General features: G+C 43.1%; 2 protein-coding genes across 2 annotated transcripts; both read left to right on the top strand.

Annotated features, from left to right (window-relative positions):
• The first annotated feature begins 6,869 nt into the window (after nt 1–6,869).
• On the top strand, nt 6,870–9,449 carry LOC127293583 (uncharacterized). Its single transcript, XM_051323223.1, has 4 exons — nt 6,870–7,224; nt 7,980–8,071; nt 8,482–8,595; nt 9,006–9,449. The coding sequence occupies exons 1-4, from the start codon at nt 7,029–7,031 to the stop codon at nt 9,180–9,182; spliced, it is 579 nt and encodes a 192-aa protein (XP_051179183.1). The 5' UTR covers nt 6,870–7,028; the 3' UTR covers nt 9,183–9,449.
• Nucleotides 9,450–10,640: 1,191 nt separating this feature from the next.
• On the top strand, nt 10,641–14,468 carry LOC127293584 (uncharacterized). Its single transcript, XM_051323225.1, has 4 exons — nt 10,641–11,021; nt 12,839–12,930; nt 13,048–13,161; nt 14,016–14,468. The coding sequence occupies exons 1-4, from the start codon at nt 10,826–10,828 to the stop codon at nt 14,187–14,189; spliced, it is 576 nt and encodes a 191-aa protein (XP_051179185.1). The 5' UTR covers nt 10,641–10,825; the 3' UTR covers nt 14,190–14,468.
• The last annotated feature ends 421 nt before the right edge of the window (nt 14,469–14,889 follow it).

Raw genomic sequence — 14,889 nt, 5'->3', positions numbered from 1 at the left:
TTCATCACATCATATTAGTATGTTGTGGCAAACCACATCATGTAGTAGGACTTTGAACTGAGTCATACTTACGTAAATTTGAAACAAGTATTTGTTTTTATAGATAGTGGTGGAAATTTTAGCATGTTGTGGCAAACCACATCGTATTAGAAGATATTGGAATTGGGCTAAAAGAATATCGTGCTTGAGTAGTCCGCCCGTGACTTAATTTTTTTTATTTTTCAATTGTAGCAACAAAGGAAAATTCCAAAACACATAACAAACTATAAAACCATAATTTTTTTTTCATGTTCGAATCAAAATCAAACCATGGCCAGTCACTTTCGGTATAATTTGCAGAACTGTGTAGTTTGTTTTTCAGGGGATTTTGCTTAATTATAACCTTACTAGTTAGGTATATGTGCGTTGCTACGGAACAATAAACTTATACCCAATGACACATAGGCATCCATTATTGTCTCTCAAAATATAAATCTATATATGTGTAGGATGTGATCTATGATTGTGTTGTGACACATACCATTGATTTTCCTACATGAAGATCACCACAAAAACCTTGATGTTTGTTTCATCATAATCATAATGCAGACAAAAAAAGAGTGCATACATGTATTCAAACTCCTTGCATGATGAACATTGATACTATTCAAAATGCCTTTCTATTTATCTAACATGGAGTCTAGTGGTTTGACACGGCATCACCTCCATCACATCATCCACCTCTAGGCCCCTATCCACCTTGTATTTCTTCGACTTCGGGTACCCATTATTAGTATACCTGGCTCGGCTCGGCCCAATACCGAGAAGGCCCAACAAGGCAATTCGAAGAAGTAGTCGACTAGAACTCTTGTAAAACCCTAGGCTGGTTGCATATATAAAACCAACCAGGGCACCTGATAGAGGAGAGGCCAATATATAGATAACAGATAGACAACATAGCTCCGCTACGGCGGCACCCTATAAACATACTTATGATCATATACTGGATTACTAGCAGCACGTAAGGATCCTCCGCCGAGGGGACCCGTAGCTGGGTACGTCGTGTGCCTAATCTCGCTACCGGAATCTCCATCGTCGCTCTTTTCCGAAACCCAAGTCTACAATACGTAGACATTGGCGAGGTGATCCCTGATACGTCCAATTTGCATCACTATTTTGTATCATAATTTGCTGTTATTCATTGATATATTTCATATTTGGACATAATACTTATGTTATTTCATCTATTTTGCATGTTTCATCATTATTGGAGGATCGAGCACCGGAGCCAGGATTCTGCTGGAAAAAGCACCGTCAGAACGCAATATTTCGGAAGATCAACTGTGGAAGAAAATTATACCAAAAATCCTATTTTTCCAGATGACGAAGGAAGCCAGAAGGGGGAGCCGAGGGGGCCCAAGGTGGGCCCAGACCACAGGCCGGCGCGGCCCATGGCCTGGCCGCGCCACCTGGTGGTGAGGGGACCCCACAACCCCTTTCGCCTCCTTTTCTTCGCGAAATCCTTCGTCCCGAAGACCTAAGCCACAGAGGGTACCTCGCGAAGAGTTACAGCCGCCTCTGCGGGGCGGAGAACACCAGAGAGAAAAGAGCTCTCCGGCGGGCTGAGATCCACCGGGGAAATTCCCTCCGGAAGGGGGAAATCGACGCCATCGTCACCGTCATCGAGCTGGACATCATCTCCATCACCAACATCATCATCTCCACCATCATCACCGCCGTCTCCACCGCTGGACATCGTCACCGCCGTAGCAATTTGGCTTTGATCTTGATTGTTTGATAGGGGAAACTCTCCCGGTATCGATTTCTACTTGTTATTGATGCTATTGAGTGAAACCGTTGAACCAAGGTTTATGTTCAGATTGTTATTCATCATCATATCACCTCTGATCATGTTCCATATGATGTCTCGTGAGTAGTTCGTTTAGTTCTTGAGGACATGGGTGAAGTCTAAATGTTAGTAGTGAACTATGGTTGAGTAATATTCAATGTTATGATATTTAAGTTGTGGTGTTATTCTTCTAGTGGTGTCATGTGAACGTCGACTACATGACACTTCACCTTTATGGGCCTAGGGGAATGCATCTTGTACTCGTTTCCGGGTTTCCCTCAGCTGGAAACCGTTCCGGATTCCGACACAATATACGTGGCTGACCTAATTCAGCAAGGTACGTATATTTTCTAGAATAACAAAATTGAGGAATCGTATATTTTCTAAGATTCTGCTGATTTTGTAAGATATCTTTGTCAAATAAGAATTTGAGAACCTAGAGAATGCATGCAGTAGTTGTGTCCCCACTTCGTCGCAAAAAAAGCTTTCGGTTGCCGTTGGGACTAAACTATGGCATCCGAAAGGAGTAGAGGAAAATTCAGCATACCCAATGCAATGTTCAAGTGGAATGGAGATTGTCATTTTGTTTGACAAAAAAAGAGGTTGTCATGTGTGTGTGTGCAGTAGGATTTTGAGCCATACTTAGGTAAATTTGAGCCAAGTATTTGTTTTTGTATGCATAAAGTAGTGGTGGAAAACCTAGGATGTTGTGGCAAACATCATCATATTAAAATATTTCAAAATTAGGCTAAAAAAATCGGTGCTTGAATAGTTCGGACGTGTGACTTTAGATTTTTATTTTTGTCTTTTTCAGTTGTATCCAAACGACAAAGCCAAAATCAAACCACATAGCAAACAGGGAAACCAAACAACATTATAATTAAGATATAGTTTACGGTATCAAATGTTCATGGTATGGTAGAAAAAAAGAACAAAAATTATGCGAAGCTTTGTTGACCAAACATAACCATCATAATTTATCGAAAACCAAGCACATTGTGATACATAATGAGTTTTTTTTTGTAGTCCGATCAAAATCATGCCATGTTCAGTCACCTTCGATCTGATTTGTGGAACTATGTACTTTGTTTTTTACTAGGGATTTGTTTAACTGTAATCTAGTAGTAGTTAGGTGCCCTTGAGTGTATACAGAAAAATAAACCTGTACACATCGACACATAAACATCAATTAAAACATCAGTGCAGTTCACAATACTGTTGTCTTGCGAAAAATATCATTGATTCTCCTACACGTCAATCACCACAAGCTCCTGAAGTTTCTTTCATCACAACCATAATGCACACGCAAATCTGAGCGTATATCCTTTGCATGATATACATTGACACTGGTCAAAATGTGTTTTCGTTTCGCTAACATGGCATCAGCTCCATCGAATCAATGAACATATCCACCTCCAGGCTCCTCTCTGCCTTGGTGAGGCATGTGCCTGATTCAAGTTAATAAATAAGTTACATGTAAAAGATGGGTAGCCTATAGCTTATTAAGCACCGGCATCTTTTTTTTTTCCGGTGCTCTACATACTTAAAAAATTAGTGCGCTCTCCACAATAGAGTCACGATGCTTCTCTAAACAAAAATAGCCTGCTCAACAACCATGTATGGAGTATCTCTTAATCTTATCATGAGTCATGACACATGATATTATTTTTCCACACAGTGGATTTCCTTGCAACCCATGTAGATAAGAGAGAATTCCTTATTTGGCCCTGTCTGAAGTTTGCCTTCCTTTTTTGGCCCTGGCAAATTTTTTCTTCCTTTTATGACCCACAAAGTTTAGTTGGTTCCTTATTTGGCCCTCTAGTACAATTTAAGCACTAAGATGACCATTTTGCCCCTGCAACAATATGTGACAAAATTGCACTAAAAAAGCTGTGATATACTAGTTGATTTGTTAAAAAAAAAAGCAACCCCCACTGTGGCTGGCACCAGCGCACCATTTTGCCCCTGCTGTAATTTATTCCGAAAAATCTTAAATTTATTCTAGAAATTACTCAAATTTTTTTCGTATTTCCACAACTCCAAAAAATTTGATATTAAATAGGCACAAACATACAGACAATCCGCAGGCACGCCAGAAATTTCAGCCCAAAATACATTGTATTTTGGAAGATACAAAAAAAGACAAATTTCTGACAGACTATACGTACACTATAAGACTATATAATGTCAGATTTTTGTTTTTTTCACAGCCTAAAATCAAACGTGTTTGTGCCCGAAACATTGCACGTACGTCCCAATCATATACATGTATTTCTGGAATAAATTTTAGATTTTTATGAAACTCAAAAATTTGCTAGCATATTATAGCAGGGGCAAAATGGTCATCTTAGTGCTTATATTGTACTAGAAGGCCAAATAAGGAATCAACCAAACTTTGTGGGTCATGAAAGGAAGAAAAAATTTGCCAGGGCCAAAAAAGGAAGGCAAACTTCAGACAGGGCCAAATAAGGAATTCTCTCTGTAGATAAATACAAAGCTTATCTGTTTCTGGAACTTCTACAAGCATTGGTCTCTTTACAACAAAGATATATCAGTCTCCTTTAATTTTCAGAAAGCCTTCACCAACAGGTACTATTTATGTGCAAACTTGAGATTGAGATTTCAGATGAAGCCCTGAACCAGTATTTAATTTTGAATAATAAACTTGTCATATGGTATCCCGAGTAGGTAGAAAAACATTTCTTCCTCTCTTTATAATTTAAATAGTACTAGAATAATTATGTTTAAAATGTTAAAATGTTTTTTTAAAGGGAAACACTAATGATCAGCCGGGGGATCCACGACTTCCCGTCCTCCTGCTTCTACAGGTGACACCTGTCCCATGCGGAGCCCACATACAAGCAACCAGCCTTAGGGCATGTACAATGGTTGATAAGACAGTCTTATCTTATGACTTTTGATATGACAACAAAACATGGTATACAATGGGTTATATTTTTAGTCTTATCTTTAGCCTCGTGTATTCCTAAAAATATGGTGAGACATATTGTGCTAAGAGATGATCTCTTAGCCAAGAGAAGACAAAGATCTTTTTTTGTTTCTCTCTCCTCCAACTCAACAATTATCCTATGTGTCATTCCTAAGATAAGACTAAGATAAGACCATTGTACATGCCCTTATCTCTTCATCCTCCACCGATTCCTCTCTCTGTCCTCGTCTCTCCGTAACCGGCAACACCGCAGCGCCATCCAGCTCCTGCCCGGCGCCGTCCCCTCCAATCCACACCAAACTCGCCGGATTTCCCGCCAGCGCAACTTCTGGCGCCGAACATGTCCGTCGCACCAGCGACGTTCTCATCCCACAACGCCGCCGGTGCTGCAGGGAGGCCTACGACGGCTGCAATCTCTCGATTCTCCCGTTGCCGGCGGCGCACTGCCGGCGGAGCTTCAAGTGTTGGGGCGGTGGTGCTGGTGCTGCTACTTGAGCGACGCCACCTGGGATGCGAACCCAACGACTGGTGTTCGAGTGGTGCGCCTCCCGTGCTGCGAGACGGCATCGGCGAGCACCGGCGCGGCGCCGGCTAATAGGATCCAACGCTGGCGCTGCAAATCAGGCCGCCGGATGCTGCGTGCGGTGGACATAGTTGCTCCTAATGGTGGTATGGATGCTACCATCTGGCAGTCCCGCCGTCCACGCCTGACAGCGCGCATCACCGACAACCACCGCCGGTAGCAGCGCCCGCCACCTGTTGTAGCAAAGGCCACCCGCCGGTTGCAGCAGCGCACGCCGCCGGTGGTAGCAGAGGCTACCGACGTAAGTAGCAGCAGCGCCCGCCGCCGTTGGTAGCAGAGGCCACCTCCGTAGGTAGAAGCAGCACCCGCCGCCGGCCGTAGGTGGTAGCAGATGCCCCCGCCGGTAGCAGCAGCGCCCGCCGCCGTAGGTAGCAGCAACGCCCGCCGCGGTAAGTAGCAGCGGCCACCGCCTTAGGTAGCAGCGCCTGCCGCCGGTTGTAGCAGCGATCAGCATCATTAGTAGCAGCGGCCACCGCCATAGGTAGCAACGTCTGACGCCGGTTGTAGCAGCGGTCATCGCCATTAGTAGCAGCGCCTGCCGCTAGTCGTAGCAGCGGCCACAGTCATTAGTAGCAGCGCGCGTAGCTGTGCGGGCGAACGGCAGCAGCGCCTTGCGAGTACTTTTGGGAAGGAAACGTGAAGAGGTGCTGCTTCATCGATGAAGATCTTTTCGGACGACTCTGGGATGCGCGGGGATTGAGCGAGTAGTGAGGACATACGGGGAGAGAAAAATAGCGAGCGATTTGCAGGAAACGTGCGGAGGTTAGTTTCTAATGAGAAAGGTCAAAGAAAGTGAATGGCTGATGTGGGACGATCGGACGGCTGTCCACCCGGGGGATCGGGGGATTTGATCCCCCGGGGGACGCCCAGCGCGGCCCTTTTTTAAATCAGTGCAAGAGTTTAAAAATTTGAAAACTACCTTTGATATTTTTCAACTTTCCCCAAAACCTCATCTTCCCTTTCCTTTCTAGTTCTGAAAACATAAAAGAGTGAGTTCAGAAAGCTTATTTGTTCTGTTTCTGATACTTGTACAAGCATTGATCTCCTTACAACAAAGACATATCAGCCTCCTTTAATTTCCAGAAAGCCTTCACCAACATGTAATATTAATGTAAAAACTCGAGATTGATATTTCAGATGAAACCACACACCGGTATTTACTTTTGAATAATACCTGTCATATGGTATCTCGGATAGGTAAACAAACATTTGTTCCTTTATTTTGTAATTTAAATAAATCATGTTTAAATATGTTTACATATGTTTTTTAAAATACTTTAAAATCAGTGCAAGAGTTAACAAATGTTGGAACTGCTTTAGGGTTTTTTTTTCTTTCCTTTCTAATTCTGAAATAAAATAGAGAAGAGTTGAGAACAAAAAAATAGAGAAGACATACCTGGAGGGCTGGATCGGGCCAGCCGAGGCACAACCAGGCCCAGCCGGACGGCCCCGAGGCTCCCCGAACCCTAATCCCCACGTTCCTCTCCCCGAACCCGCCGCCACCCGCCCTTCGTCCTCTCTCGCTCGCCCTCTCTTCTGCGCGCGCAGGCTGCTATCTCCCCTAGCCCTCGCCTCCATTCTTTGCGGCGGAAGGAGACCTTCGCTTTCTGTTCCAGATAAACAGTCCAGAGAACTTCAGAAGGCCGAACTCCTATCCGCCTCCCACCATGTCGGCATCCACAAGCGGCGGCGGGCCGCTCTCGCCCCAGGCGGCCGCGGCGCTGCAGGAGGGTATCGGGCTAGTGTTCGGGCGGTGGACGGCGCTGCAGATGGCGGTGGAGAACGAGTGGGGCGGCCGCGACTCCCGCGCCAAGGCCGACCAGCTCGCCGCCTCCATCTTCTCCTGGTTCGCCAACTCCAACGGTATCATCTCCTCCTCCCCTTCAACGTCCTCGTATAGTTGTGTCGGAAGCCCGTGTCGGGATCTTGTAATAAAGTTGTATCCTTGACCAGTTTTAGGCTAGCCGTGCCATGTCCCCTCTCGCTGGGGTTTTGGGGCTGAATTCGGTGATAGAAAGATGGCTCCTTCGATCTATAGGCGTGGCTCAGTTTTTTTTTTACTTCTTGAGAGGATTTGAGTTGCTTTGGTTCTGTGCCAATTTCAGCTCAGAGTCCTACCAACTCCAAAATCTGATATAGTTGTAGTATTCGACGGAACAATTCAATTTAGGTAAGATATATTGGAGCCATCTTGACTAATAGGAATGATGCCTACCGTTGCATTTTGTAATGGTCTGCATTTCAGCTTTGAGCTCGTGTATTCCTGTTCACCGTTTACACAATGCCAAACCGTTGCCTAATCTATGGTTTTCAGGAACAAGTTCTGATGCGATAACTTGTGTTGGATTTTAGTTTTCAAGCACATCACTTTGTTACTTGGCATTCTATTTATTTTTTTACTATTATTTTCAGTTTAGAATCAGTTTCTGCTGTAAGAAAATGCCAATATATGCTGCATTCTCCTCTTATTTTTGAAAAATCAGGTGATTTCATCTACACCGCATGTGCAAATGTGATGTTACTTGTTTCTGTTGTATGTTCGTGTGCTTGATTTTATATTATTTTTACTTGTTTGTTATGTTTCCCTCTGTGTTTAATATTAATTTGCTTCATCACAGGTCCATTTTATTACGATGACTTGGAGCCTATGATGTTTGACAGCATATCTGAATCCCTCAATGCTGACTTTGAGGACGGCAGCGTTGGGGAGGTAATTATTTTTTCAATCTGTTTAGCCCCTGAACTAGGTCTGTATCTATCTACGAGAGTATCCTCCATGGTAAACGTGCAGAAGTAATAATGAATATCCAAGAAAGTACTTGTTGTGGCTAAAATGGTTGGTCCGTTCTGACTAAGGGTCTTCAGTTGCTTGTCCCAGTTCACCCGTTGTATATGAGGGTCTCTATTTTGCCCTTTCGTCCACTATTTTACAGATCAGCGGGTACAGGGGACAACCCCCCACATTCCTGTCTCTAGCTTATCCAGCAGAAAACCTGAAACTTGTTAATCAAATCAAATCAAAATGTATTGCTTCTGTCAGTTTATGTAAAAGTTGTTTTTTCGTTTGCTTGTGCATTTACAATGTATGTTTACTAATTCAATGGGTTTTGTGGCAAACAGGTTGCTGAGCAATTATTGATAATGCATGAAGAATGCGTGCAAAACAACTTCTCGTCAGTTGAGAAGATAAGGAATACACGTCCTCAAGGAAATGCTGTCGCTCTAAGTAGACAGGTACCCTTTTCGTTGATTAAGTGCTCCTTTTTTTGTGCATGTAGTTTGTGTGGTTTCACTTCTCACATCTGAGTTCACTACTGCAGCAACCTAGACTCAATGATATTCTCCCTGCTGTTTTCACTTCCAAAATCCATATGACAATTTGCTCTTAATCTTCCAAGGCGCTGTCTTTTCTATATGATTGTTCTGTTTGCATAGGGGTAATTTGGACTCTAGTATACACTTGATCCAGCCATTAAACTGACAACGTTAAAATAAAAATCCAGAATCTCTACTTAATATTGGTCCCATCTTCATGTTCTCCTTATTTGAGTGTTTTTTGGTAAACTTCGATGGTACCATTCTGGCTAATATTAGCCATCTTTAGAATACAGCACCTGTAACCATTTTTTTTTTCTTATGAGCAGATTGCAAATGAGGATGACAATGACAGCTCGGACGATGATGATGAGCAATCCATGGGGGGAAATGAAGCAGCTAGGTCAGAGGATATGGCTGTGGATGAGCCAAAACCTTCGAAGCCTACCCCTGATGCCGATGGGTGGACTACTGTGCCATCTAGGCGTGGACGAGGCAAGAATTAAGCATAGAAGCAAAACCTTGGGAAGACAGATGCCACTTCGAGGCTTTTTGTCTCAAAAGGCTTTGAAGCGTACCTCCTTGCACAACTCCTGCTACCTGTGCTGCTTTGGTCTAAAGCTTTTGAAGTATTACACTGTACTTGTATTGTCCTGATATTATCAGGGGTGTTGTCTATGTTATCTTTGCCACTTTCCTTGTGTTTGACATGGCAGCAAAATGATTCTGGTTGTAAACTATTATAGGTCCATAATATCATTTATTATGAGATATGAGCCAATCTTCCACTCTGATTTTTGGTATTGTTTGTTTTTCTGAAATAATATTATCGATAGATCGAGAGTGCTAACTAGAGGCTGAGCTACATGTAGACATTTATTTTAAAACATTCAAAAACCATGTTTTGAAGTTTTTTTGAAAAAAATGAAAAAATCGTAGAGATAACCAATAATGTATACTATAAATGTGTAAAATCTCAAAATGAGCTTCTTTATATTCTAGGAAATAAAAAAATACAATTTTTATTGTTAGTTTTTGTCGTTTTTTTTTGGTGTTTTCAAAGTGGTGATGTATTGTAAATTTGCATGTATTTGGGGTTGCCCGTTTAAGTGTGGAGATCAAGAACACAAACTTTTGAGTATTTGAAGGAAAGAATATGGAAAAAGATTTAGGGGTGGACTGAACGGTTGATGTCTAAGGCAGGGAAAGAAATTCTGATTAAAGCTTGTGCTCAAGCATTCCGGTCTTCGCGATGTCATGTTTTGATTTGACCAAAACTCTTTGTGATCAGATAAGTACCATGATTTGTAGGTACTGGTGGGCACAACATGATAAGGAGAACAGGTTGCATTGAGTCAGTTGGGAAACCTTGTCAAAATCAAAAGATGAGGGGGGGATTAGGATTTAGAGATCTGTATGGGTTTTAACTTGCGATGCTTGCTCGTCAAGGATGGAGGATGTTGAGCAATCCAGGATTGCTGTGTGCTAGGGTTCTAAAGGCAATTATTTGCTAAACCCCAATTTGTTCTGTTAAATTATTCTAGGGCTTATAAAGCCATGTTCCATTTCTCATATTTGAAATAAAACCAATATGTTAATGTTTAAATAATTTTGGAAAAGTTTTTTTTTGTTTTGTAGCGATTTATTTTTTTAAAAATCGTTGAGTTGTTTGGACCATGGAAATTATAACAACGTTGATATAAAGAAATCGTTGAGTTAACAACGTTGATTTTTTTTAAAAAAATCGTTGAGTTGTTTTGTAGCGATTTTTTTTGTTTTTAAGCACTTTCAAAAAATACCTTGTCCTCTCATTTCCTTCTTTTTGTGAAACTATTTTTTTAGAAGGCAGAGAAGCCCCTAACCAGCCCGGCTTGCTAAGCCGGGCCCATAGCCCATCTAGGCCACCGGCCTGCCGCCTGCTCCTCTTCCCTCCTTCCGGTTGCCCCGTCCCCTGCGATCTCCTCTCGCGACGTCTTCGTCGCCTCCCTCTTGTACACGCGCCGCTCGTCCGGACGCCACCCATCGCCGCAGCACCCCCGCCTCCGCCGCTGCAGTCCGGCCAGCGCGCAGGCCACCTCGCGAAATCCACAACCTAGAGAACCAAAAAAGCCCAAAACCCTAGCCGCCTCCGTAGAACGCGCGCTGCACCATGTCGGCATCCACTAGCGGCGGCGGGCCGCTCTCGCCCCAGGCGGCCGCGGCGCTACAGGAGGGTATCGGGCTGGTGTTCGGGCGCTGGACGGCGCTGCAGATGGCGGTCGAGAACCAGTGGGGCGGCCGCGACTCCCGCGCCAAGGCAGACCAGCTCGCCGCGTCCATCTTCTCCTGGTTCGCCAACTCCAAGGGTATGCGGCTCCTCCTTCTCTTCAACATCCTCGTAATTCGTGAAATTGCGTCCTACATGACGCAAGTCCCAGGTGTATCCGGTAGGAGAGGTGGCTCTTCGACCAATTTTAGGGTAGCATCTCGATGTTCCCTCGATTCGTTCATGTCGGGGGCTGAACTCGGTGACAGGAAGATGGCTCATTCTGTTTCTAGGGGTGGTTAGTTCGGATAGTTCTTGAGAGAATTCACCAACTCTAAAATCTTAATACGCATAGTATACGAAGAAACAATTTAGTTTAGGTATGATATATATTCGAGCCATGCTGACCAACAGGAAAAATGCCTGCTGTGATATTTCGTATCTGTCTGAAATTCAGCTTTGAGCTTATGTATTCTGTTCATCATTTACTTATGGCTGAATTTTACTTTTCAAGCACGTAATTTTTGGAGAGAATTGCCACTAAGCCACTAGTTAAAACCAAGAGTTCCAAAATACCACCCAAAAAACCAAGTTTACCAAAAAAAAAAATACCATTACAACACAGGTTTTTATGGGTGTGCTTCAGTGTCCTCCCCCCTCCCCCTCTCAACCCACTAAAATTGAAGCGATAAGTTAGCCCACGAAGAGGTATCGGGAGATCCTGGCCGATCACATGGAGGCAAAATTTAAAGAGGGGCGGACACCGAAGCAAAAGCCGGTTTTTATTGCCAAAATAGCACTACCATGAAATAGCAAACGTTTTCTGTTAGTCAAGCTGTGAAGTGCTTGTCAGATATTCCGAAATTCCATACCCTTGCCTCAGCCTACCCCCTCTTCGTGTAGCTCCACCGCGCCTCCTCTCTCCTGCTCAGCTGGCCGACCACCTCGCCCCTGCACAGCGCTCGGCCACCGCAGGCATACCGAGCAAGGGCGCAGTTGCGGTTGCGGAGAATAGCAAATTAAAGGTACACCGTGTACCTGCTTGATTTCCTGCCTTCCTCCGTGAATTGGCAAGAACCAGACCAGATCAGGCGATCAGCAAACAAGCTCTCCTCGTTAAACGTGCAAGAAAATTGTGGCGATAGTGTGCACCATCCTCTATACACGTGCGTGCCAATCGAGTTGATGAATCCGTGTCTTCTTTTGCATTCCCAGTGAGCTGAATTAGATGAGAACACACGGCGCACCAGGGCAGGGGGCACAGAGACTACTGACTCGTCAAAAGGCACACACACGTATTGGAACGTTCGATGCATCTGAACACAATGGGATTCCTGCAGGCTGTAGCAAAAGCGTCCAGAACCGATCGGCCACAAAAGCGTAAGAATTATACAGAAACAGCAGAATAGCGATGGCCACATTAGTCTTTTTGTGTGGGTGTTACTCTCAGCAAGGTTCAAGAAAGCGTTATGCGTAATCGGTGCGGTGGCCTTCCGGTTAGCGCTTCAGCGTGCATAAGAGACGCTTTTCCCCTCTTTTTTCCGCTTTTTTCTGCTTGAGCGCTTATGCTATCGATGCGGAAGGCCTCCGCATTGCGCTTTAGCGCGCATAAGCGACGCTTTTTTCCGCTTTCCTGAACCTTGACTCCCAGTTAGTGGATAGTGGTATTTTGGCTTGAAAAGCTGGATGGAATGGTATTTTGGCAAACTTAGTTTTTTGAGTGGTATTTTGGAACTCCCGGTTTTAACTTGAGGTTTAGTGGCTATTCTCTTTACGCATGTTATATGTTTACCCTTAATTTCTGCCGTTGGCATGGCATACTTTTTTCTGCCGTATGTTTGTAGGTTCGACTTCTTTATTAGCTTTACTTGTTTTCATGTTTTTTTGCGCCTCTAATATTCATTAGATTAATTCCAGGTCCATTTTATTACGATGACTTGGGGGATATGATGTTTGACAGCATGTCTGATTCCTTCAATACTGAAGTTGAGGATGGTAGCGTTGGGGAGGTAATTGTTTTTTTTCCCTCTCTGTCGTATTTATCCTAGCTATAGGCTCTGACCTTTGTGTTGATTGGCTTGTACATGATGTACGGTTATTGGTTCAATGGTTTTTGTGGCAAACAGGTTGCTAAGAAATTATTGGAAATGCATGAAGAATGCCTACAAAACAACTTTTCATCAATTGAGAAGCTAAGGAATACACGTCCTCAAGGAAATGCTGTCTCCCAAAGTAGACAGGTACCCTTTTCGTCGATTAAGTGCTCCTTTTTTCTGCTATGTAATTTGTGTGGTTTCTCTTCTCACATCTGAGCTCACTAATGCAGCAACCTAGACTCAATGATGTTCGCCCCGCTGTTCACTACCAAACTCCTTTTGATAATTTGTTCCAAGATGTTATCTTTTTATATAATTGTTCTGTCGCTTCATTGGTGGATAATTGGTAAAGGCTAGATTCAGTGGGTTTTTGCTCTTAACGTGTGGATGTTAACGTTGTTTTCTAATTAGAATTGGGAGATGGTAATTTTCAAGACATATCTATATGTTGATAACCATATGTATATACGCTTGTTCTGCGAAGTGGTGCTTAATGATTACCACTGTTTCCATGGGGATCCATGTCGTACTTACAGTATTGACATTGCATACGCTAAAAGTGCTTAGTTTTACCTGTTTCTTTGACTTCTTGGTACGTTTCTTCCCCATTGAGGTCCTGTTAGTTGGGTACATAATCCGTGCAGATGTGAGTATATGGAAATTACGTTAAACCCCAACCTTAAGTTCATAAATACTGAAAATTGTGAGATAGTAGTAGTGAGTCTGTGTTTTACATCTCTCAGCAACAGGGTCCTAACTCATATTTTGCGCTGTCTATATAGGGGTAATTTGGACTCTAGCATGCTCCTTGATCCACCCATCTAACTGACAAGATTAAGAAAAATCCAGAATCCCTGCCTCTTAATACCTGTCCCATCTTCTTGTTCCCTAGCTGGGATTATTATTTTTTGGTTAACTTTGACGGTATCATGCTGGCTGATACTAGCCACCTTTAGAACACAGCTTCTGTGGCTAATGTATTTTCTTCTTATGTTCAGATTGCAACCGAGGATGATGATAGCTCGGATGATGATGATGAGCCATCAATGGTGGAAAATGAAGCTGCTAGGTCAGAGGACATGGCGGTGGATGAGCCAAAACCTTCCAAGCCTACCCCTGATGCTGATGGGTGGACAACTGTGCCACCTAGGCATGGCCGAGGCAAGAACTAAGCAGATGCAAACCTTGGCAAGACACATAGAGGCTGTTTTGTTCTTTTCAAGTGTGATTAGCAAAAGCTTGGGTCAACTCCTACCTGTACCGTTCTGGTCTATAGGTTTTTAAGTTTTATGCTCTATGTGTGCTCTCTGGAGTTTTATTAGAGATGTTGTTTGTGTGTTGCAAGCTGTCTTGACCACTCTCGTGGTGTTGGACATGGCAACAAAAGATTCTAGCTGTAAACCAGGTCTAAAATATTACCTCCGCTTCAAAATATGATCTTTTTTTATAAAGCTAAGCACCTGAACTGATTCGTATGTGCACTGACCAATTTTCCTGTTTGAATTTAGGTACTGCCTCTTTTGTTTTGCCTAAATAATACTACCACTAGATCTATCCATGTAAATCATATATTACCATGATTCTTCCTCGTTTCCCTGTATATGTGTGCTGTTTATGTGTAACTCCAAATTATTATGGCAATTCTACTACGGAACACCATAATCTTTTGAACGAAAACCTCAAATGTAGCCTAGGCTACATGTAGCCCGCGGGTTTTGTTTTTCTTTTTTCAAACTTCAAAACTTTTGATTTCAATGTTTTGGATTTTTTTTAAAAAAAATAGAAGTAGAGATGTTGTCATCTATCAGTATGTAAATTTTCATCAGATTGAAATACATTATATTTTTCCCTTAGTAAAAACAATAAAATCTC

The sequence above is a fragment of the Lolium perenne genome, chromosome 4, assembly GCF_019359855.2.
Source record: "Lolium perenne isolate Kyuss_39 chromosome 4, Kyuss_2.0, whole genome shotgun sequence".
NCBI lineage: Eukaryota > Viridiplantae > Streptophyta > Magnoliopsida > Poales > Poaceae > Lolium > Lolium perenne.
This window is presented reverse-complemented; position numbering and strand designations above follow the sequence as displayed.